The sequence below is a fragment of the Cygnus atratus genome, chromosome 18 (assembly GCF_013377495.2).
Source record: "Cygnus atratus isolate AKBS03 ecotype Queensland, Australia chromosome 18, CAtr_DNAZoo_HiC_assembly, whole genome shotgun sequence".
Classification (NCBI taxonomy): domain Eukaryota; kingdom Metazoa; phylum Chordata; class Aves; order Anseriformes; family Anatidae; genus Cygnus; species Cygnus atratus.
Window position 1 is genome coordinate 336,214 of NC_066379.1, and position 24,891 is coordinate 361,104.

At 41.0% G+C, this 24,891-nt stretch overlaps 1 protein-coding gene across 2 annotated transcripts; it reads right to left on the minus strand.

Moving 5' to 3' along the window:
• Positions 1-743: 743 nt before the first annotated feature.
• On the minus strand, positions 744-24,891 carry LOC118255619 (myosin-1B). 2 transcript variants are annotated; one of them, XM_035561951.1, is made up of 38 exons: positions 24,688-24,891; positions 24,455-24,598; positions 24,206-24,362; positions 23,618-23,645; positions 23,416-23,527; positions 23,244-23,336; positions 23,061-23,124; positions 22,875-22,973; positions 22,663-22,766; positions 22,430-22,568; positions 20,152-20,270; positions 19,898-20,047; positions 19,127-19,297; positions 18,059-18,364; positions 17,193-17,264; positions 16,854-16,941; positions 16,650-16,767; positions 15,628-15,751; positions 15,405-15,541; positions 14,619-14,874; positions 12,748-12,990; positions 12,481-12,657; positions 12,256-12,401; positions 12,084-12,174; positions 11,607-11,996; positions 10,852-10,978; positions 9,719-9,837; positions 9,190-9,386; positions 8,570-8,753; positions 8,327-8,492; positions 8,033-8,157; positions 7,518-7,826; positions 7,216-7,419; positions 6,017-6,142; positions 5,749-5,919; positions 5,558-5,662; positions 5,192-5,287; positions 744-893 (listed from the first exon to the last, which is right to left on the minus strand). In XM_035561951.1, exons 1-38 carry the CDS (start codon positions 24,889-24,891, stop codon positions 744-746), a joined length of 5,811 nt encoding a protein of 1,936 aa, XP_035417844.1. The 2 variants fall into 2 exon arrangements, with proteins under 2 accessions (XP_035417844.1, XP_035417842.1); XM_035561949.1 differs by having other exon boundaries at positions 17,193-17,266; positions 18,055-18,364.

Here is a 24,891-nt window from a genome sequence, read left to right on the forward strand (position 1 = left end):
GTCTCTGCCTGGCCAGCTTAGAATATTTAGATGACTTTAGGGAACAGAAGATAATGAACAACTACATGAGACAGTTGGTTTTGCTGCCCCTGGAATGTTTCCTTGCATATCACTTTGATGAACAAAAATTAAAAGCAGATCTCATTTTGGGTTTAAACGTCCTCTAAATTCTGTTTCAAAAAGTCTTGAAGAATTAGAGGTTTAACCTGAAAAAAGTCTTCTTGTAACTAAGCTACATGACTTAATAGAATAATCAGTTACTGACTGGATTACCAGAAAATTCAATTAATTTTTGTTTTCTGGAAAGAACCTTTTAGTTAAAACCTAGTGTCTTCCTAAAGCAAAATTTTTAAGGCATAGTTACATGCAATTGCAAAGAAATAATCATTTTCTCCCTTGAGAAAATCATTTTCTTGGGTGAAATCCATGATGAGGATGAAGCAGGATGTCTGAATGAACCACTTTAACAGTGGCTGAAACATTTTGAAAATACCCGAAGTCAGATTTTTTCATTGATTGAATATAAATGTGTAAGGAAAAAATTTAAACCTTATACGAATTCAGGATAGTGATTAAAATACAGCTCTGAACCTCTCATCTTCCATGAGAAAACCTCTACAATTTTTATTATCTAGACATTAATGCTCTATAGATTGTTGAAGAACTAAACAGTAATTACAAATCAAAGTGATAGAATTTCACATTTTGTGCAATTATCTTTCACTTTGCAACACAGGAGGCATTTACTCTTCACTTTCTGCCTTGCCAATTTCACGGTTCTTTGCTCGGAGCTTGTTGACCTGTGACTCTGCAATGTCAGCCCGCTCTTCTGCTTCCTCCAGCTCATGCTGGATTTTGCGAAACTTTGTGAGATTGACATTGGACAGCTCCTCCTGTGGACAGGAAAAAAGTTATGAAAATTTAAAAAATGTCATTTCCAATTTTCCTCCAGTGTGTTGATGTGAGATTCAATAAGGGAACGGGAAGATGCAGAAACATAGAATCAGGGTTGGAAAAGACCTCCAAGATCATCTGGTCCAACCATCACCCTACTACAAACGTTACCCACTAAACCATGTCCCTAAACACCAGGTCCAACCTTTTCTTGAACACCCCCAGGGATGGTGACTCCACCACTTCCCTGGCAACCCGTCCCAATGCCTGAATGCTCTTTTGGAGAAGAAATGTCTCCTAATTTCCAACCTGAAACTCCCCTGGCACAACTTGAGGCCATTCTCTGTAGTCCTATCACTAGTTACCTACAGGAAGAGACTGATCCCCAGCTCCCAACAACTTCCTTTCAGAGAGTTGTAGAGAGCAATGAGGTGTCCCCTGAGCCTCCTCTTCCCCAGACCAAACAACCTCAGTTCCCTCAGCCGCTCCTCATAGGACTTGTGTTCCAGGCCCTTCACCAGCTTTGTAGCTCTTCTCTGAACATGTTTCAGGGCCTCGATTTCATTTTGTAGTGAGGGGCCCAAAGCTGAACACAGTACTTGAGGTGCTGCCTCACCAGAGCAGAGTATCACCTCCCTGGTCCTGCAGGCTACACTATTCCTGATACAAGCCAGGATGTCATTGGCCTTCTTGGCCACCTGGGCACACTGCCAGCTCATGTTCAGGCAAGCATCAATCAGCACCCCCAACATCCTTTTCCTCCACATAGCTTTCTAGCCATTCTCCCCGCAAGCCTGTAGCATTGCATGGGGTTGTTGTGGCCAAAGTGCAGGACCTGGCACTTAGCCATGTTGAACCTCATCCCACTGGCCTCTACCCATTGACCCATCCTGTCCAGGTCCGTCTGCAAGGCCTTGTACAGGATAGGTCGATGGGCAGAGGCCAGTGGAATGAGTTTCAGAATGTCACTTGTCACACACAATTTCTTATCTGGAAATTATATTAAGTTTATCAAATTCATGCTGATTTCTTTAGAAAACTCCCTAAAACTAATTTAAAATAATTTTTAAATGTTTAACGATAATTTGTTCTTATTGTAACACTATGCTGGACATACTGTGGTATTTTCCCTTTACATAATGAAAAAAATCAAAGGCTGTGTTAGTATGTAATTCTTTCCAATACTTCTGGGGGGAATCCGAAGAAATTACTTAAATGCTAAATATTTAGATGGTTAATAATATAGGACAAGAATATATGACTCTCTGAATATGAAGTGAATATATGAGTCTCTGAATATGGACTTTGACATTTCTGAATAATTATACATAGAATGATAGAATCATCTAGGTTGGAAAAGACCTTCAAGATCATCAAGTAAAATTGTCAACCTGACATACTGATTTACATCACTAAACCACGTCCCTCAGTGCCATGTCCATACATCTCTTAAATACCTCCAGGAATAGGGACTCCACCATTTCCCTGGAGTTCCAAGCCTGTTCCAGTTCTTGAGTACCCTGTCCATAAAGAAATTCTTTCTGATAACCAATCTAAACCACCTCTGGTGCAACTTGAGTACAGTTCCTTGCATCTTATCATTTCTCACCTGAGAAAAGAGACCAACACCTTCCTCACTGCAATCCCATTTCAGGTAGTTGTAGAGAGTGCTGAGGTCCACTCTCAGCCTCCTCTTCTCCAGACTAAACCTCAATTCCCTCAGTTGTTCCTCAGATGTCTTGTGTTTTAGGCACTTCAACAGCTTTCTTCCTCTTCTCTGCACATGCTTGAGCAGCTTAATATTCTTGTAGTAAGGGGCCCCAAACTGAACACAGTATTTGAGGTATGGTCTCACAAGTGCTATGCACAATGGAATAATCACTTCCCTAGCCCCACTGGCTATGCTATTTTTTATGCAGGCCAGGATGCCATTGGCCTTCTTGTCCACCTGGCATACCACTGGCTCATGTTCAGCCAGCTGTCAACCAGCAGCACCCCAAGTCCTTTTCTACTGGGCAGTGTTCCAGCAACTCTTGTCCAAGCCTATACCACTGAACAGGGTTGTAATGACCCAAATGCAGGACCAGGCATTTAGCCTTCTCGAATGTCATGTGATTGAACTTGGCCCATCTGTCTAGACTATCCAAATCCCTCTGCAGAGCCTTCCTACCCTCAAGCAGATCAACAGTCCCACCTAACTTGGTACCACGTACAAGCTTATCAAGGGTGCACTTAATGCCCACATCCAGGTCACTGATAAAAACGTTAAACAAAATGCTCCCCAATACTGAGCCCTGGAGAATGCCACTGGTGACCAGATACCTGGCTGGTCACCTGACAAATCTGGTGACCTTGGTGGTTACAGCATTAGTGGATATGGGAAGAACAATTGACATCACCTACCTGGATTTGAGACATTTTACACTGTCTCCCATGATATCCTTTCCTCTAAATTGGAGAGACATGGATTTGATGGATGGACCACTCAGTGGGTAAGGAATTGGCTGGATGGTTGCACTCAGAGAGTTGCAGTCAACAGTTCAATGTCCAGGTAGAGACCAGTAACAAGTGGTGTTCCTCGGGGGTCAGTATTGGGACCAGCACTACTTAACATCTTTGATGGTGACAGGGACAGATTGAGTGCTTCCTCAGCAAGTTTGCTGATGACACCAAGCTGTGTGGTGCAGTCAACATGCTGGAGACAAGGGATGCCATCCAGAGGGACCTGGACTTGCTTGAGAGGTTGGCCTGTGCAAATCTCATGAAGTTCAACAAGGCCAAGTGCAAGGTTCTGCATCTGGGCTGGGGCAATCCCGAATATGAATATAGGCTGTGTAATGAGTGGATAGAGAAAGCTCTGGGGAGACCTTATAACAACATTCCAATACGTAAAGGGGACCTACAAGAAAGCTGGAGGGGGATTCCTTACCAGGCAGTGTAGTGATATATAGGACAAGAAGTAATGGCTTTAAACTAAAAGAGGGTAGGTAGGTTTAGATTATATATAAGGAAGAAATTCTTCATGATGAGTGTGGTGAGGCACTGGAACAGGTTGCCCAGATTCATTGTGGATGCCCCATCCCTGGAACTGTTTAAGGCCAGGATGGATGGGGCTTTAAGCAACCTGGTCTAGTGGGAGGTGTCCCTGCCCATGGCAGGGGGGTTGGAATTAGATGATCTTTAACATCCCTTCCAACCCAAGCCATTCTATGTTTCTATGATTCTACCAAATGAATTGAACTCCATTCACTAGGACTCTTAGAGCCTAGCCATCCAGCCAGTTCTTCACCCAGCAAATTGTACACCTGTCCAAGCCATGAGCAGCCAGTTTCTCCAGGAGAAGGCTGTGCCAAATGCTTTACTAAAATCCAGGTAAAAAACATCCACAGCCTTTCCCTCGTCTAATAAGCAGGTCATGTTGTCATAGAAGAAGATCAGGTTAATCAGGCAGGACCTGTCTTTCATAAACTAATGCTGGCTACTTCTGATCACTTGATTGTCCTGTATGAGCCATGTGATGGCATTCAAAATGACCTGTTCCATAAACTTCCCTGGTACTAAAGTCAGACTGACAGGCCTGTAATTCCTGGGATCCTCCTTCCTTCGCTTCTTAAGAGTCAGGTGTATTGAGGTTCCCCTCCTATGGCAACTTTAGTCTAAACGTCCTTTCAGCAGCCTGGCAAGCCTGTAAACAAAGATGGTCTTCCCCTCCTCCAACAGATGAACCCCATCAATTCCCAATACCCCAGTTATCTCAGAGAGTTACATCATCTAAAAAGCCAGATCCCAGGCTATAAGACCAGTAGTACCGTAAGCATCCATTGATCTGCCAGCTTCGATGGGTCCTTTTAAAGCCTCTTCCTTTGACTGGTAGGATCAAAGAGCAGATCACCTGTGCTCCAGAGCCTCTTAAGGCTGCTCCAATGGCTTACAGCTGCTCCAAGGAACTTTTAATTCCATTAAATCATTTTTCACTTATTTACTGCTATTAAATTATGTATTACAACTTTTTTGAAGGCAGTTCTGTTTTCTGCGTGAGGGAATGATGAAATATGAAATAAAGAAAGTTAAAGAAAGAAGTGTTACTCTTAACCTTCAACATTCTTCCCAGTGATGCAACAATGCTCAGAACAAAAGGTATTCTACACCTCTATACATTCCTGATCTTTTCTGTACTGCACAGCCATAAAATGACAAAAAAGTTACGGTCTTGAACAGAGCTAGGCAGAGGAAATTATCAACACAAAATTCCACCTCTGCCACGAGGGAGACTGACTGTGCTCACAGCAATACTTACAGCCTCCTCAGCTTGCCTCTTGTAAGACTTCACTTTCATTTGCAGCTTGTCGACCAGATCCTGGAGCCTGAGAACATTCTTCCGGTCTTCCTCGGACTACAGACAATGTTAAACAACAGCAAGAAAATGGTAAATAATAGCAACGCTTCTTTTGCTATCTGCCTAAATTTCTTCTAGATGAAACAGAGAGAGTTACATGCCTTACAGAGCACCGCTGTTCATTCGGACAGAGCTAAAAAACTTGCTAATTGTGTCAATGACTAACTGAGAAGGATGGAAAGAAAACCCTCATGAAAGCACTATGCCAACATATTGACCTCCAGAGAGAAGGGTGTGTAACCACAAAAAAACCCTCTTCTACCTTACCTGGTAGGTCAGCTCCTTCACCCTCCTCTCGTACTTGCGCACACCCTTCACAGCTTCAGCGCTGCGCTTCTGCTCAGCATCAACCTCCCCTTCCAGCTCCCGCACCTGCAATGAAAAATCTGTCTTTGGAGCTTCTTTGGTATTTCTCCAAGGGACGTGCTCACTTGTGCACAAATACCAGCCCCACGCACTCTGGCCTCCAGCTTCTGGATTTGCTTCTTGCCTCCCTTCAGGGCCAGCTGCTCAGCCTCATCCAGACGGTGCTGCAGGTCCTTCACTGTCTGGTCCAGGTTCTTCTTCATTCTTTCCAGGTGAGCACTGGTGTCCTGCTCCTTCTTCAGCTCTTCTGCCATCATGGCTGCCTGGAGAAGAAAGAATCAAAGGCGTTTTGCGGATGAAGACATTTTTTTGGGGGGGGGATACATCCACCATCAGCAGTGAAAGGAGCCCCCAGCTCACATCTGTGATGGCCTTCTTGGCCTTCTCTTCAGCATTGCGGGCTTCCTGGATGGTGTCTTCCATTTCACCCTGAATTTGGGCAATGTCCGTTTCCAGCTTCTTCTTGGTGTTGATTAAGCTGGTGTTCTGTTTGAGAAAAAACATAGTGTTTTCTCCAGCAGCTTTAATATACCATCTCTGGCAATAAATAATTTCCCCACTTTTGTTTAAAGTTCTGTTAACGTGTTATATGAAGAATATACACTGCTGATTAATAGCTGTGGTAGAAGACTGCCAAAGAATCATTGAGATACACTTGTTAAAAAATGAAAATAGATTTAATGATTATGTCAGTTCTCTAAGAACAGTTTTTTACATTTCCTTCTGAATTTGGGAAATAACTGTTTCCAGCTCCATCTTGGTGTTGATCAAGTTGGTGTGCTGCTGAAGAGCAAAAACATCACAATTTTTTTTCCATTACCTTGTAATATCAAATCAAGAACACTGCAAAATATTCTTTTTTAATGTAAATTGTGCCGTCAGGTCCCATGGAATTCTGTTCTAAAGGAGCTGTGGTGGTAGCTATTAGTTTCTTAGCTGTTTAGCTAGTTTAGCTGTTTAAGTAGCTGTTAGCTAGTTTCTTAGTGATGAGCTCCGATATTTCAAGAACGTCCTCCATAAAATTTCCACACAGTCTGTGAGTCAACACAGAAGGAATTTATACTTGCAAAGAAAAACAACATAATCTTTCCTTATCATTTTCAGTCTAGTGGCAGTTCCACAGAATACTTACACTAACTTTGCTAAAAGATGTTAAGGACAGTATTAGTGTATTCCTGTTTGAACATAATTCCTGTGATAAGCGTAATCATCGACCTAAGTCTGACTTTACAACCTCAGACGTAGGAAAGCTGGTGAACTTACAGAAGCAATAGGGCATGAACCTCCAATTCTCCTCTTAATTTATTACTTTTAAAATAATCTCTACTATAGTCTAATGAATTCCATCTTGTTTCTGAGGCTGAAAACTCACTTTTAGTATTTCTTATCCATACTGTGACCTTTGCAACATATAACTTAGTAAATGCTCTTACACTTACTTATAACTACTAACTACACTTACTTATAACTAACTAAATGCTGTTACACTTCAGCTAGTCTCCAGGTACTTCCTTTGTATGGAGCAGAAATATAAATATTAAATATATTTGTTCACAGACCTGGGTATGGAGGAGCTGCACACGCTCGCTTGCATCCAGAAGCTCCTGCTCAGCCACTTTCCTTGACCGCTCCGTCTGCTCCAGGGCTGCCCGCAGCTCCTCAATCTCAGCCTGCAAGAGGTTTGCTCTGCGCTCCACCATGGCCACCTGCTCCTTCAGGTCCTCCTGTGTTCTGAGAGCATCATCCAAGTGTATCTGGGTATCCTGCAGTACAAGTGAAAGAAATTATAAGCAGACCTGAGTCCTTTGGAACAGAAAATTTTAGCCAAGACTTGTCTATGAGCATCTTTAGTTCAATGGACCTTGAGCACGCCCTGTGTGTTTCTCAGATTCTTTTGTGCCTCTGCAGCCTGGCGGTTGGCATGGCTCAGCTGGATCTCTATTTCATTCAGGTCTCCCTCCATCTTCTTCTTCAGCCGTAGGGCTTCATTCCTGCTCCTGATCTCAGCATCCAGGGTGCTTTGCATGGACTCCACAATTCTGAGATGATTTCTCTTCAGCTGGTCAATTTCCTCATCTTTCTCTGCTATCTTCCTGTCAATCTCAGTCTTGACCTGGTTGAGCTCAAGTTGGAGACGTAGGATCTTTCCTTCTTCATGTTCGAGGGAGGCCTGTACAGGAATGAATGCAAATTAAATACTTACGTGAAAAATATTGAACCTCAAGCTCTAAGTAAAGGAAAGTGTAGTGTTTCTGATGATATCTCTACAGTTTTATAGAAGCATTCTTATCCTCTTGTATCTGGAATGACTTCATAGTGCTTATAACGAGAGAGAGATCCAAGACCTGTAAGACAGAAATAAATAATGCCAGCTACCTCTGCTTCCTCCAGAGCAGCCTGAAGTTCTGATTTCTCCTGCTCAATCTGCTTCTTGACTTTCTCCAGCTCATGAATTGCCTTTCCTCCCTCCGCAATCTGCTCTGTGAGGTCAGAAATCTCCTCTGTGGAAACAAAAGATGAACAGCATTTTCATACACAGGGCAAAAGGGGAAGCGCCCTGCCACACCGAGGCAACAGGCATCTTTGCAGACCTGGAGGCAAAAAAAACCTGTGGAAAGTCAGACACGGTTGTGAGAAAGCTCTGCCAGGAGTAGAGGACCAGCAACTTACGCTGCAAGTTCTTGTTCTCACGCTTCAGCGTTTCCAGGTGGTCCAGGGACTCCTCATAGGCATTCTTCATCTTAAACAGCTCCGTGCTGAGAGAGCGAGACTCCTTCTGGGAAGCTTCCAGCTCAGCCTGTGTTTCCTCGTACTTCTGCTTCCACTCTGCCAGGATCTGAGGAGCAACAAGGCGTGAGTGGCAATTGTGATGAGATGCTCTGCCCAGGATCCACACACTGGAGGTCAAAATACCTTGTCAAAGTTCTTCTGCTTCTTGTCCAGAGCTGCACAGGCAGCATTTGATCGCTCCACGTCAATCATCAGGTCTTCCACCTCGTTCTGCAGCCTCTGCTTTGTCTTTTCCAGGGAAGCACATTTGGCATTGACAGCTTCAACGTGTTCCTCTGCATCCTGCAGGCGCTGTGCCAGTTTCTTCCTGGGAGGTGGTAAGCACAGTTCCCAGTGAGAAAGCAAGTTCTCAGTCAAAAAAAAAACCATACAGCCTGCGTGTTTTTTTTTTTTACAGGAGAGCACACTTGGCCACTTTGTACTGTGTGACCCCCATTTATACAGAGTGTAAGACCTCTTCTAGACAGTCATAGTATTTCCGTGTCTGAATGCTGAGCTCTAGCAAGTCACTCTCTGCTGTTCACTCTGGTATTCACTCTAGCACTGGTCACTCTTCTATTCTGCGTCTGAAGAGCTTTGGTGCTTCTGCTTTTCTCAGTGCATATTCTCTCTTGCTTATATTTTCCCTCTTCCTGCCACCCCACCCCAAAGTGCAGCATTGGATTCTTCCTGACACTATTATAGTGGTCTCCTGAAATTTCCATTATTACTTTCTCTCAGCCTTCCCCACTTTCCCCACGCACTTGGCCTCCTCCAGCTCCTCCGTGCGCTGAATAGCGTCTGTCTCATATTTGGTTCTCCACTGGGCCACTTCGCTGTTGGCTTTGGACAGGGCACGCTGCAGCTCTCCCTTGGCTTCCTGCTCCTCCTCATATTGTTCCCGGAGCAAGTCACAGTCGTGGCGAGCAGACTGCAAGGCGTGGGCCAAGGCATTCTTGGCCTGGGGGAAAAATAGTTGTGGGACAAGGAATAGAAATCTCCTGGGAAATGTGGAAATGTCCTGACTGAAATGTTATTGCACACTGGATTATTCTCCCATGAGAATGATCGCAATGTATTGAATGAGGACGGGAGAGCTGGGAATTTGCAAAATGGAAATCTAATGGATAGATGGTAGGTGTCAGGGAGCAAAGGTAAGTTGCACTGAATGAACTAAGTGCTTGTGTTTTTTTCCCTCTCAGCATGATGTCTCTATAATCTCATATGTGTCTGAAGCACATTTTGGTGAGGAAAAATCCAGTGGACAAGACAGAATTTGGAAAGCCTCCTCACCTTTATCTCTTCTTCTAAGTGCCTCTTGAGTTCCTCAATCTGTTGGGTGAACGCCTGCTTGCCTCTTGATAGCTGAGAAATCAGAGCATCTTTCTCCTCCACCTGGCGTGAATATTCACCTGGGAAAGTTTGCAGATACATAGGCCTTTCATTCTCACTGATGGCAGTGTTGTGCATAGTTAGGGCTTTAAGACAGTGTGTTTAGCAGAGCTTACTAAAGCTTATGATCTTATTACATACATTTCTCCTTACAGGAGACACAACTGTTTTGGACAGGCCATGTGCCCAGAAGGGTAATTTATACACTAGCTGAATCACAGAACCACAGAATCTTATTACATTGATCTTATTACATATATTTTCTCCTTACATTTCTCACATATGTGTTGGACAGGTCATCTGCCCAGGAGGGTCATCTCTACACTGAGTAAGAGAACCTTTATATGACTTTTAAAAACTTATTAACCTTGATAATCAAATGAATATGAAAGTTATTTTGTTAAACAAAATTGTATTCCTTTCTTTGAATATTAGTCACTGATCCTCATATACATCTCTGAATAAAATATTCATTTTAGAGGTAGGACATGAGATACATCATTCCCTCTTTGTTGATACCTGAGCGTTCTTGCTTTATGTTTGCACTAAGTTTGGTGGTCACTTCAAGCTTACAACATGAATACTAAATGGTGCATGTGCTAAGGTATATATTCCCAACGTCTCCTGAATTTCTCCTGTGAAGCAGAGGGAAGAAGTCTAGGTTATGAGAGAGATGAATTCTTCCTTCAAACTAGTACGCCTTAATCATATAATTGGTTCTGTGCTAGACTTGCTTGTGAATATGTGCAATTCTCTGGCACTGGGGAGCTTAGCATTGGACACAGCATGCCAGGTATGACCTTACCAGTGCCGCAGAACAGGGAAGAATCACCCTCCATTCATCTGCTGACAACACTCCTAATGCAGCTCAGGATTCTGTAGGCCTTCTTTGCCACAAGAACACATTGCTGGCTTTTGTTTAACTTGGTTTCCACCAAGACTCCAGGTCTTTGTGATGCCTTTTTAACCCCCTTTTTTTAAGCCCTTTTTTTTTTTTATTTACAATGTTCTCTTAAAAAACATAAACGTCTTACCAGATTCTGTTTGTAGACGAGCTTTCTGAGCACTGACGTCATTAATTGTGCGTTGTTGCTCCTCCTCCTTTGTTTTAATCTCACTGAGTTGATCTTCTAGGGAACGACACATCTTCTCCAAATTTGCCTATTTTCATGAAGAACAGAATGAAGGATAATTGGTGGTTCAACACAATTACTGGGAATCTGAATTCTCATGAAGAGAGTTCAAAGAGAGTCAAAATGTCTCAGTTCTATAAAACTTGCATCTCCAGTTCCAATATTTGTACAACTACTTAATTAACATGCACCCAGTTTCTGAAATACAAGATGATGGCACACTGTAACAGGGGGCATTTCTGTTTGTCACTTACAGATTACATAATTGAAGTATTTACAGGAAGAGAAGAAAAATAGGAAGAAAAAAGAAATGTAGAATAGGAGCAATTTCTAGTTGAAAAAAGAAGCTAAAAAACTGTTAATGTCAGCATCGTTCAGTATAATATTGTGAACCAAACAGTGAGAACCAAGAATCGTGAACCAAGCAAACATATAGTGACCCAAGCAATGACAGTCTATAGATCCTTAGGTTAGGTGCTTCAGCTAAAGATATAAGGCTTTCAGAAAAAGGAACAATTATTATACTACTATTAAAGAATTTAAACACAAATTCAAGTTGTAAGGAACTACTATGTATTTTAAAATATGACTAACATAAATCTTAAAACATGAGTACTTGATTAAGCTTGAACTACTGTGAAGATGTATTTCAGTACCTTGGCTTTGGAGACAGACTCCATGTTACTGGCCAAGTCATCTATCTCCATCTTCAGCTCACTCTTCTCCTTCTCCAGCTTCTGCTTGACTCGTTGCAGGTTGTCGATCTGCTCCCCAAGCTCAGCTGTGCTGTCTGCGTGCTTCTTCCGCAGGGCGGCAGCTGTGGCTTCGTGCTGCAGCGTGGCCTCTTCGAGGTCACGGCGCATCTTCTGAAATTCTGCCTCACGCTTCTTGTTCATCTCAATCTGAGCTGCTGTAGCCCCTCCTGCTTCTTCCAGGCGCTCGCTGATCTCCTCCAGCTCCCTGGAGAGGTCAGCACGGTGCTTCTCTGCTTTTGCCCGAGAGGTTCGCTCTGCCTCAATTTCCTCCTCCAGTTCCTCGATACGGGCCTGGGGAAAATGCGAGACCCTTCACACCCATGCCCTCCTTGTACTGGTGTCCTTCTGAAGGGTGGAGGGCAAGGACCAGAGACTTGCCTGCAGCTCCTTGATCTTCTTCTGTAATTGCATGCCCAGGGCTTGCTCATCCTCAATTTTGCTCTGGATCTGGCTGATTTCAAAGTCTTTCCTTTGCACAAAGCATACAGTGTTAACACCTGAATAAAAGTACCTAATAAATCCATGTTATTAGTCCCACAACCACACTTACTTTTTCAGTTTCTCATCCAGCTGCTGCTTATCATTTTCCAAGTCCATTGTGGATTCCTGGGCCATCTTTAGGTCTCCCTCAAGTTTCCTCTTAGCCCTTTCAAGGTCCATGCGCAGTTTCTTCTCTTGCTCCAGGGACCCTTCCAGCTAAACACAACAACACCATTAATGCCAGGCAGGTCGAACTCCATACCTGTCCTGTCTTGCTGGAGGCACGTGTGCTTACATCATCCACTTGCTGCTCCAGCTTGGTTTTAGCTTTGGTCAATGTATTGACTTTGTCCTCTTCGGCCTGCAGGTCGTCCAGTGTCTGCTGGTGGACCTCTTGGAGGGCTTTCTTCTCTTTTGTCAGCTTCACAATGGTCTCATCCAGGGATGCCATCTCCTCTGTGAGATTTTTCACCTTTGATGAGAAGGGAGCAAGTGTAATTAAAGCAAATAGGTACAAGACTCCCATAATAGCACAGTGTGAGTGACGTCTTCTGCCTCATACCTTGTTTTCGGTGGCATGTTTTTCCTTCTCAACCTTGGCCAATGTTAACTCCAGGTCATCAATGTCTTTCTTCAGCTCTGAACATTCATCCTCCAGTTTCCTCTTCTTGGCTGTCAGCTCAGCATTCATCTCTTCTTCATCTTCTGCTCTCTCTGTCAGCTCTTTAATTTTGGCTTCCAGCTGGATTTTAGTTTTGATGAGCTGATCACATCTTTCTTCAGCATCAGCTAAACCATCAGCTTCCTGCAATGATTCATTAGAATAAAATATTTTTCAAAATTCTGTTTGTATGTCAGCCATTATTTTTTCTCCTTTTTTTCAAAGCAAGGTATTTTTATTTTCAAAGCAGCTTCATAATGATGTTTCAAGTTAGAACTCTTTATCGTAAGAGTTTATTTTATTTTTTGATTTATTTTTTAAATAAGAGTATTTTATTTTTGATTTATTTTTTTTTATACCATTTATTTTGGAATGCCTCCAGCCCTGAAGACAGGTGCTAAGTAATAGTATAGTAATAGGTGCTAAGGATATATATATATGTATTTTAATTTTATTAGTGTTACATTGCACTGGATCTATGAATGGCATAGAGTTCTCCTGAAGTCATTGGAGTACCATGTAGGCAGATTTCTCATCATTCAGCATTTAAAACTTGAATGCTAAGTGCTCCGACATTCTGCTGAGAAATACTTATTATAAATCTCACAAAATAATTTACTTAGCATAAATTCATCTTTAATACAAATTTTTTAGTTTTAGTTTAGGGGAAAATTTTGTGTTGAGATCACTATTTCAAAGGCATCAACTGCATCAGACATATGTGTAGCCATTGTGGTCAGGAAGAACAGTTTGGAAAGGAGACTGGTGTTTAGCCAGTACAAATTGCCCGAATTTGCAGGCATTCTAACATGGAAACTTTGAAGTCCTTGGAGAAGTAACCTTTATTTTCTTTGTACTCCATGTTCTTTTCCTTATGGTTGTAACAAAGAGCAGAGATACCATCCAGGCAGAAGGCTTCCTATGGCTCAGCAAGATGGCTAGTCTGGGTTTTATCTCACCTAGATTTATTTATCTGATATGTAACTTCCTGTAACTGAGAAAATCAAGATGCAGTTGATTTTCACTACTTCCCCCCCCCCCCCCCCCGCAAAAAAATATATTTTTTGGATGAATTGTATCAAGAATGAGTTACTTCTTGCTGAAGACAGGGAGAGTAAGGCTACTAACTCAGATTTATACTCTACATTTATACTGTAGACATCAAAATAGGATCAGATAAATCTGAATCTTTTGCTAGTAAAGACAGTTCTAAGGGTACCATTGTTGCTATAATTTTATTTCCTGGGAAAAATGGAAGGAGACTTCACTTTTATCAGTTTTTCCTGAAGAGGCAGGAATGAAAAATGCTGTAGAAATACCTCCCACTCTCAGCCCCTCTTACTTATTCCAATAGAATCCGTTTGTAATTCCCCAAATCAAGGTATCAGTTGGACATCCAGACTAACTTCATTCATCAGAGGATAACATATCAAAATTATATAGTAAATAAGGTTACATAAAGACATAATAATTGCTGCTCTAAGTTGTTATATATGATTTAAAATAATATACTATAAACAGTAGGGTTTACTAACTGGAAATGGATTAGCTCTCTCTTGATTTAAAAGTGTAAGGAACAAGCTGCAATAATTATTTGCAAATTTCTTAATATTTATTTATTCCAGCTTAGCTTTTCTATATGGTTTTCCTTCCTATTTTATTATTTACATGTTGTTCAAAATAATACTGGTTTGGAATAATGTTTCTGTTACCAAGACATATGGATTATTTTACACGGGGCATTATGAGCCAAAAGCATTAGCAACACTCACTGCCTGCACTTGGAGCTGTAGATCATTTTTCTCTTGAAGCAGGGAAACCATTTTCTCCTCCAGCTCCTTTCTCTTTGCCTCAGACTTTGCAAGCTCTTCCTTGGTTTTCTCAAAGTCCTCCTTCATGTTGGCCATCTCCTTCTCAGATTCTGCACTCTTCAGCAAGGGCTTGATCTTGAAGAACAGCTTCATCCAGGGCCAGTGTTTAACATTCATGAATGCACGTATGTTGTACTGGATACAGAATATAGAGTCCCTGAAAGGTAAAGAAAGTATGTTTTATACTTTTGAATGTATATTACATAATTAACTTGTATATATAAATATGTATAATATATAGTGACTGTTCTGTATGTAATACTTTATAGTAATAGTTCTCTATATAATGAATTACATACATACAGACATATATATATTATATATTTTATGTTTATGGGAAGCAAATGTCGATTGTGATGTAGAGATGGCCAACCTATATGGACAGTTTTGAAGTCCAGATTTTGGACATGAGCAGCTTCCATGGCCTATATCTCTGAATTCTGGACATTTACAGAATTTAGCCATTTATAGAAAGTAGCAAAAATAACTACAAAGAGTGACATAATTTAAAGAAGGTCTTTTCTTCTTCTTCTTCTTTTTTTTTTTTTTTTTTCCATCCGTAGTGGTAAAATGAACTAATAACAAATAAATGAGTTTCATCGAGAAGGAGCTTATTTTCAGTTTTGTTCACACCATTGATATGTTAGGAGGATTGGCCCAGCATGCCAAATAACTGTATGTAACTACCTCCTCTCCATCATTTTTTTGAACTCCACTCTCATCAGGAAGCCTCGGCACCTGGCCTGTGTACGGGTTATAAGCTGTGCCAGCTTGTCATCTCTCATCTCCTCCAGCAGTCCCAGCAGCCCAGCTTTGAAGAACACCTTGAGAAAGGAAATGGTTGCAGCACATAATTGTCAGGTACTGCAAAGTACAGATACACAGTATTTCAGTCAATAAGTATTTATACCTTGGTGTGACCAAATTTGTATTGGGTATGATCCACATCAATAGATCCGAGGAGCTTCTCAGAAGCCTTCTTGCTATCAATGAACTGTCCCTCTGGGATAGCACTGGCATTAAGCACCTTGTACCTATGGGAGGAAGTAGAATATGAAGAACAGCTTCCTGAAAGCTCATTCAAGCCTGTACAAACTGATTCCATTGTCAGGATTTTCTGCAGAGTGGTAATGAGTGGATGAGAAGTGAGTAAGCCTGAACTCTACTCTTTTGCTTAGAAATGATATTTCCATGGATAAATGTTTTTAGAGTAAAACTTGCACTTTCCTTAGTCCCGAAATCCTTGACAAAGAATGAATACAGATTTCCATGGGTAACTACTGGCATATTTCCCATGTCCTTTTATTTAATGAGTTATCTTCAAATGAGAACTCTATGTGCAAGAAAAAAATGTGTGGGAATGAGAAACAGTTCTTCACCCAGATAGTGTCAATACATACTCGGAGTGTTTTCCAGCTGATACAGAGCAAGAAGCAAGACCTTTTGATATTATTTGGTTTTCCAACATTTTAGTCTAGAACATTTTGTAGCTGCTTGATTCACATTTGTGTGCTGATGGCTGCAAGTCATCCTACTTTGCTACCTAGAAGTTAACTAAGTCCAAGCTAGTCAACATTCTTTCTGGATAATTAATTAAAAAATGTTTTATCACAGAAGAAAAAGAAAAAGAGAGGGAGAGGGAGAGGGAGAGGGAGAGGGCAGGAATAAATAAAAATAATTGCCATTTGGAGATGTCTTTTCTTCTAGCTAGCTATTCAAAGAAACTGGATGACTAACTTGGACAACAGACTTTTATATGCCAGTTATGTAGTTACTATGAACTATGTATATGAATGAATATGTATATGTATGAATACTATGAATATGTAGTTACTATGAACCTTCCCGTAACCCCCATAGAATTTAAAACAGTTAGTAAATGCAAACTGTTCAGCAAGGATATGATGGAGGGTGGATTAAGGGAAGACTGACCTCTGTTTAAAGTCTGCATAGAGTATTCTGCTGGGAAATCCTTTCCTGCAAATTCTGATCCCTTCCAGCACACCGTTACATCGTAGCTGGTGAAGCACCAGCTCATGTTCCATGGCACCTAACAAATGATATCATGAATTGGTACTTCATTGTATCGCACAGAGATGGATAGATTCCTTACATTATGTAACCTGAACAACTTACCAGGTGTTTTTGTTTCATTGGGAATGAGGCACCGCACAAAATGTGGATGTGTGCTTCGCAGATTGCTCATCAGTTTGTTTAAATTTTCCTTAAGAGCAAGAGCAAAGATGGATTAAAACCACTGTAATAATATCATGATCAGAACAACCTTTTGGGCACTTCTGAAGTAATTCTTCCGATAATTCAATGAGAATCTTTCTTTGTTATGAAGTGCATGCCTTTACCCTTTCTGAACAAAAAGATTTTATATACTAGATTGATCTAAAACTTTTTATATACAGAATTTTCTGTATCTTTGTTCACAATGCTGTAGAATTTATAATGATTATTCTAAAGTACCCGGAAAAGAGCCGAGACAGTTTGGAAAGAAGAACCCTTCTTCTTGCCACCTTTCTTGCCACTGCCACCACTCTCTGAAAAATAATACAAAAAAAAAAAAAGAAAAAGAATTGAACAACAAAAATGTGATTAGAACTTGAAAAACTTTGTGTGTCCATCTTAATAAATAGAAAATGTAATAATATGAGCAAAATTCATAAATGCCTAGAGCGTTTATCGTTTCAAAGATTTTTTTCAGATAATAGCTGAACAAAATCTAATGACTTTCTTAAGTAAAGAAAATTAAAACAGGAAATAAAATGCAACATCCTGTACAGTAGGAAAATTAAGGAATTAAATAACTCATGAATGAATACATCAAATACATCAACATAAGTGTCTTTCCATAACTTGATATCTAAAACTATGCATAAATTTAATGTCATGATGATGGGTTTGATAGTATTTCTTGAAGTATTTGGGAATGTTTTATTGTAGAAATTATCTGCTGTGTCACAGATCCTGTGCAAATTTTCTTTCTGATCTCCACTCTGACAACACATCTATAAAGGTCTCTAGAAAAATCTAATATCCTTTATTAATCTGAGTGACTGAGTGCCAAAAAGTAGAGAAGGTTTTCGGCACACAAACCTTTCATTATATTAAGAAACCTTTTGTGTATACGAACCATATTTTCCATATATTTTAAACTATTGTGGTTAAAGTAATACTAGCTACACTGACTTATGAAAACAGAAGTTGTACATTTATAAAATTTAAATGCTGTTGCAAAATACTGCAAAATATTATTGCAAGTTGGGGTTTTTGTTTGTTTGTTTTTTTTTCCTGTAAACTATAAGAGAATTGATTTAAAAGAAATCACCTGCTTCTGCCCCACCAACAGAGGCAAAGAGTAAGGCCAGTGTCTTCAGGGATGACTTCTGGTACAGGCCCACAACAGTTTCATTCAGGGGGTCCTTGTTCTTCTCAAGCCAGCCAGTGATGTTGTAGTCCACTGTGCCAGCATAGTGCACAAGTGAAAAATGGGCCTCGGCCTTGCCTTTGGCAGGCTTGGGCTTCTGGAAGTTGTTGGACTTGCCCAGATGCTGGTCATAGAGCTTGTTCTTGAAAGAGGTGTCAGTTGCCTTGGGGAACATGCACTCCTCTTCCAGGATGGAAAAGATTCCCATAGGCTGGAAGAAATAGCAAAACATGAATAAAGAAAGTGAGGATGAGGGAGACAGAATATAAGACAGAGGAATGGAAGATAAGGTGATACAAAAAAATCCTCCTCAGAGTGTGTCATCTCATTTTTTTTTCCAGAAAGTGCATTTTGTTAGTGGATATGTCATCAGATACATGTAAACAAGTTCACCTGTCTATTTCAGGATTTTAATGTAGTAAAGAACTGGCATGTAGAAATACACTGTGTGCATGTTAGTTGAAGACTGAAAATGAAATGAATGAAAGTAAGATGTATGAAAATACACTCAGGTTTGAGGAGGAAAGAGTTTACGTTAAATAAATGCTTCTTCTTTGAAGCAGGATAGAAAATTTCTTCAAACATTAAAATAGAAGCTGTTCAGTGTAATTACCCTCTTGGCATAAATTAAATGAATACATACATTTCAGTATGGATTCTAAGACAGACTTATTACTATGACTAGGACTGAAATTTTTGCCCCCCTGTGAATCATATGCACTACTCAACAGAAGCACACAGGCAGTAATGTAAGGAACAGACTAACCACCTCATGAACAGACACATGAAAACATATATGGTGTGCTCACAGTCCAAAAAAGTTGTTATGTGCTGCATTAAATGTGGGTGCCACATATTAAAGTGGTCATTTCAGCATAGAAAATTCAGCAAATTTTGGAAAAATTCAGAAAATCTCAGCATAGAAATTTGCTTTTACATCTGAAAAGCTATTAAGTGTACAGTGTCCAAGAACCTTCTCAATGAGTTCAATGCAGGCAGCCAGGTCCATTCCAAAGTCAATGAACTCCCAGTCAATTCCTTCCTTCTTGTACTCCTCCTGCTCCAGCACGAACATGTGGTGGTTGAAGAACTGCTGCAGTTTCTCATTGGTGAAATTGATGCACAGCTGCTCCAGGCTGTTGAACTGCAGAATGCAAAGAGATATACTGACTTTCAAGGTTCAGTTCCATGAACACTTTGCATGTTCCAATATGTTTTATTTTCAACCCATCAAGGTCTCCATGATTGGGATCCTGAATGTGGACCTGGACGGGTGACTGGGGCATTCCATCCTCTAATATAGCTACACTTTGGAGCCATAGCCCCACCTGAACATATTTCTGAGCACTGAAAAATATTGCAGAGCTTAGTTCAAAATGCTAGTCATCACAGTTCTTTCCCTGCTATGATTTAGCTATACTGATAGACTGTTCAGAGGGAATCTGGCTTCAGCATTAACAAAATCTTCAAGATGACAAGTTTTAATTTCCTCATAATTTGTCTTACCCATCAGTTGTTAAACATTCTGATATCACTCTTCAATGCAAATTTAATTTCTGCATGGAACAACAGACAACAAAAAAACCTGTAACCCTTATGGGTAACTAGCCAAACGAGTGCTATTCCTACAGAAATGTTAGGAATATCCAACAAATAATAAAATCCATAAAGAAAAATAAAAAAAGAAATATTCCAGTTTCTTAATGCCCATTCCGCGAAACTTATATGAAGACCTTTCTCTTACATCAAATATCTCAAAGCCAGCAATGTCCAGGACACCAATGAAGTACTGTCTGGGTTGCTTCGTATCCAGCTGTTGGTTGATGCGAACAACCATCCATAAGAACATCTTCTCAAAGACAGCCTTTGCCAAAGCACCTACTGAATTGTATACCTAAATCAAAACCAGAAAGTATGCAGTTATCATGTGGAGCAAAAATGGAAGTCCAGTGTTTTTGTTATCAAAACACTTCTTGCCAGACACCAAATTTTTCTTACCTGCTGCACAGTTTGACCCTTGGTTACATATTCATTCCCAACCTTGACTCGGGGGTAGCACAGGGCCTTGAGCAGGTCTGCTGAGTTCAGACCCATCAGGTAGGCAGCCTTGTCAGCAACTATACAAACACACAGCAGCAGCGTGTATTAGCTTACCAGCAGGTGTATCTTGTAGAAATTCAGAATGGCTTCTGCAGAAATTATAAATACTCTAAGACACATACATACAGATATAGAACCTTCTCTTGATTTGATAGGAGATATTGATACGTCTCTTGATAGGAGACACTACTGTGTTTGTTGTTGTTGTTTTAAATAGAAAACAACAACAACAACAAAACAACTAGTAGTGAAAGGCAATTGTAGTCAAGATAAGAAGGCCAATTAAGATAAAAATGTAACATATTTGTATTTCATCATAAGCAGCATTCCCCAGAAGCTGTGGAGCATTTGTGTTGGGTATATTTTCTTCACCATTGGCTTATTTTGAATTTTATTGAATGAAAATTTAATTTAGAGGCATTTAGGTAGACAAAACTAAAGAAATGTTTTAAAAGAGAAACGGGAAAACTAAGTCTGGGATGACAGTGAGGTTGTAGACAATCACAGATGTTCTCAGAACCAGACAGTGCAATCTCTTTCAGTGACTGCTGATAAAGTAACCTTAAAAACATAATACTCAAGAGACGACAATGCTTAGGTGTCAATTTATGCCTTAAAGAACCTACACCTGAAATGAATACCAGTTTTTAGAAGTGCATGCTCAAGCAGAATTCAAAAAGTTTGTCATTTTACTTTCTACTATTACTTGTAACAATGAATTTAGATGCGGACCCTGTTAACAGGCATGGTATGCAAAACGCTTTGCCCAAGAATGCCTATATATATCATGTGAAAACATAGGAAAAAAACACAGCAGACTGCTGCATTAATATTTGAAATGACCAAACATCCTTAAATTGCATCAATAGATATTCAGGTTAGAAACAGAAAAGAAAATCCAATGAGTAAAGATAGTGTAATACTGGAATAAATTGCTTGTTTTCCTTGGTGCCTTCAGAAGAATGCAAAGTAGGAGGAAATGCACACTAAATGAAGTAAACAGAGGGCAGAGAAGATAAACTGCCACAGTCTTCTCCCAGGTTTAAGAGCAAACAGAACTGGCACAATAATAGATGATTTTGCCACACTGAGAAATTTGTTCACAGGTTCAGAGTAATGGCCAAACTTTACGTTGACCTGAGACTCGGAAACAAAACTGATTCCAATGGAATCGGTGTTGCATACACGGCTCCAAATGCTTCCAAGATTTGTCAGCAAAATACCACACCTGACATCACTTAGGCAGATGAAAGACATTATTTGTGGTATATTGTACTATGAATATTCATCATTATCAGATTCATTGCTATTGTATTCCATGCATTTTCACTTAACGCCTTAACCTTCCTAAAAAGCAAATGAAAACAAAACAAGAACCTCCCCCTGACAATAAGACACGTTCGTAATACACAAAAATAACTCTGGTTTCATGAAAATACTTCCATGACCTTGTAAAGGAATATACCTTTGAACAATTCTAGGCAAAGCAAACACAGCAGACATATGTTAGCTGCCTATTTTTCAAATGGAATTCCTGGAAACATGCTGAAACTCTACAGAAAATGTAGAACGTAAGAGCCATAGCTGCAGTATTAACTGATGTTCCTTTTTAACCTTCTACGCAAAATAGAATAGCACAATGCTCTCACTTCAGGCACTGGGAGTTGCTTGCAAGAATACTGGCTTTGGGGCAGAACAGCTTCAGGATTTTGGCTTAGTTTTACCTGGAATCAATAGCTTTAGGAGGTGATGACAGCAGATGATAAATGACTGTTTTCTCCCTGGGTACTTAAACTTAAGTCAGTGAGCACAGCGGCTCTTGGTTACGGGCCACATCTGGGAAACTGCCATTCAGTAGAGCAGCAAAGCCCAACTTTCTTCTGCCTGACTACTACTCTGTCAGCAGATGGAAGTGTGGTTTGGGATTTACTGATCCTTGTACTTTGCATAGTCCAAAGAAACCTGCATCTTTTGCTCAGTTGTGTTCTTCCAGGGAAGACCTCTTGTTAGGACACACTGATGTGCTGCAATACTAGCATCGGGGGAAAAATGCAGATGGAGTCCATGATTCTGACCCTGAATCATGGATTCATGACATGAATCACGACCCTGAATCATGGACCCTGAACCCTTCCTGTAGTAGTGAGTGTTTCAGTATTTATTGTAGTAATAATACCTTCGGTGCCGTCTGGCTCTGCCTGCTCTTCACGCTGTTTCTGCTTAAACTTCAGGTTCCCATAGTGCATGACAGCCCCTGTCAACTTGTAAATGGCTGTTTTTTCATCAGGAGTGAAGCCCAGGATGTCAATGGCACTCTAATGAAGGAATAATTAAAGAATACGTAAAAGCAAGGACCATGCCTGTCCATAGATCAGAGTCCACCTAAGAAACCTTCTGTGCATTGCTTACATCTGTGGCCATCAGCTCTTCCTGGTCATTAATGCTGGCAACCGTGATCTCCCCTTGACTCACATACTGGTAGTCATATGGGTTGGTGGTGATCAGTAGCATCTCTGAGAAGAAGGACAAAACATATACAGATCAAAAGACAGTTGGCATGGAAAGGAATGAAAAATGTTGCTCAGTGAACTGTGTCTGGAGAAGTTACCGGTATTTCCTACCAATTAGCTCTGGCTTCTTGTTGGACATGATCTGATAAAATATGTGGTAGCTTCTTTCAGCCTTGAGCTGGAAAGTGACCCTGGACTTCTCCAGCAGATCTGGGAAGGACGGTAGGAGAGAGTTAGCACAGGAACTGAGGATCAAAGTCAGAAGGAATGTGATCAGGCCTGGAGGCCTGGTCTTACATGTTTCAATGTCAGCAGAAGCCAGTTTTCCCGTGGCACCAAAATGGATTCTGATAAATTTACCCTGAAATTAAATAATAATAATAATAATAATAAAAAAGATCTAGGTCCACCTCACCAAATCTGACTGCATTGTGTTGATAAGAAAAAAGTCATTTTTTCTTACGCCGGGCGACAACTTACAAAGCGTGAGGAATTGTCATTCCTCACAGTCTTGGCATTACCAAAAGCCTCCAACAGGGGATTGGCACTGATGATTTGATCCTCAAGTGTCCCCTAAAATAGAAACCTCATTGTCATGTTATAGCTCAGAAATCAATCAGACACTTGCAGGGCCCTACTTCTAGGAGCCCACCTGCATCTTGCCAGACTGCTCCTCCTTCTTCTTATCCCCACTAGCTGCAATTGTTGCAAAGTACTGGATGACACGCTTTGTGTTCACAGTCTTCCCTGCACCGGATTCTCCGCTGTCAAATCAAACATGGAACCAGAGAGTGTGTGGTTCCTGGGCATGGGGCAGCCCCTCAGGGACTCGAGTAGGGAGTGAGTGTACTTACGTGATCAGGATTGACTGATTCTCACGGTCTGCAAAAAAGGCAGAATGAAAGTTTTAGCCATTGTCCTGAATAGCACTGACCTGACTGAAAAGTAAAGCTGTAAATGTAAGCTGGGGCTTCTTTGGAAAGTCTAAGCACTGACTCCTAGAAGACAGTACTGGATTTCCTTCCACATCCCTCAGTAGTAAGTATAAGCTCTGCTGGACCCACGCAACTGTCAGAGGCACATGGTCCTCAGACAAACTGTGTATGCACTTGCCCTTCACACAGTTCTCATCAAGGAATCGAATCAAACTGCCTACCTGTGATTAGGTAAAGGACTGTATGGAATAATAATATTTTCTAGTCCCTCAATGTAAAAAAGTAGCAAACTGTGAGTCCAGTGTTTCTTTCTGCGATGGGAGAGTGTGGAATTTGGTACAATAATACACAGTGCTGAATCTATGCATGCTTCTGGTACAGTTTGGCTTGCAATTGCCAATTTCTCTCTCTCAGCTCCATGGTGTTTGAAGCTGTCTTGTCACATGCTCCAGTAAGAGCCATGAGGCTTTTTGGTTTAGATTGCTTTGAATGAGATCAAGCACTCACCAGTCAGCATGAACTGATAGGCATTGTCAGAGATGGAGAAGATGTGTGGAGGGGCCTCCTGGCGCTTTTTGCCTCGGTAGGCCAACACCACCTCCGGGTTGTACACCGGCAGCCACTTGTAGGGGTTGACGGTGACACAGAAGAGACCCGAGTAGGTCTGTGAGGAAGGGAGACAGCACGTTGGCTTCTGCTCAGCCTGGCACAGCAGGCCTTCCAGCTACCCAAAGGAAGACAGCTGCTGGTACTTACGTAGATCATCCAGGCTGCGTAACGCTCTTTGAGGTTGTACAGCACAGCGGGTTCGTGGAGGTGGGTCATCATGGCCATGTCCTCGATTTTGTCATACTTGGGAGGGTTCATGGAGAAAACCTGATCATCCTTCACTGTCAGAGTCTGCCAAAGAAAAGAAAGAACCATATTTGTCATCTAAGAGTCTAGCGTAAGATTAAATTGTATTCTTAAGCCTTGATTTTTTTACTCACTTCTCCTGCTTCAGTCTTGACAGTGACCTTTCCTGCTTCTTTGCTCTGGACTGTGCTTTTCACATAGGATTCTTTAGCATGCACCACAAAGACTGATGTCTTGGCATCAAAGGGCTTGTTCTGGGCCTCGATTCTCTCTTTTTCTGACTTTCGGAGGTAGGGAGCTGCCTCCCCAAAGATGGCCATCTCAGAGTCTGTAGCCAT

Excerpts from the sequence above, each read along its gene's own strand:
- LOC118255619 (XM_035561949.1), bottom strand. The coding sequence starts at position 24,891 with ATGGCTACAGACTCTGAGATGGCCATCTTTGGGGAGGCAGCTCCCTAC. Across the intron at positions 16,768-16,853 it reads CAATGAAACAAAAACACCTG|GTGCCATGGAACATGAGCTG; the intron begins GTAAGTTGTTCA and ends ATCATTTGTTAG. Across the intron at positions 11,997-12,083 it reads AGAAGATCAAGGAGCTGCAG|GCCCGTATCGAGGAACTGGA; the intron begins GCAAGTCTCTGG and ends CATTTTCCCCAG.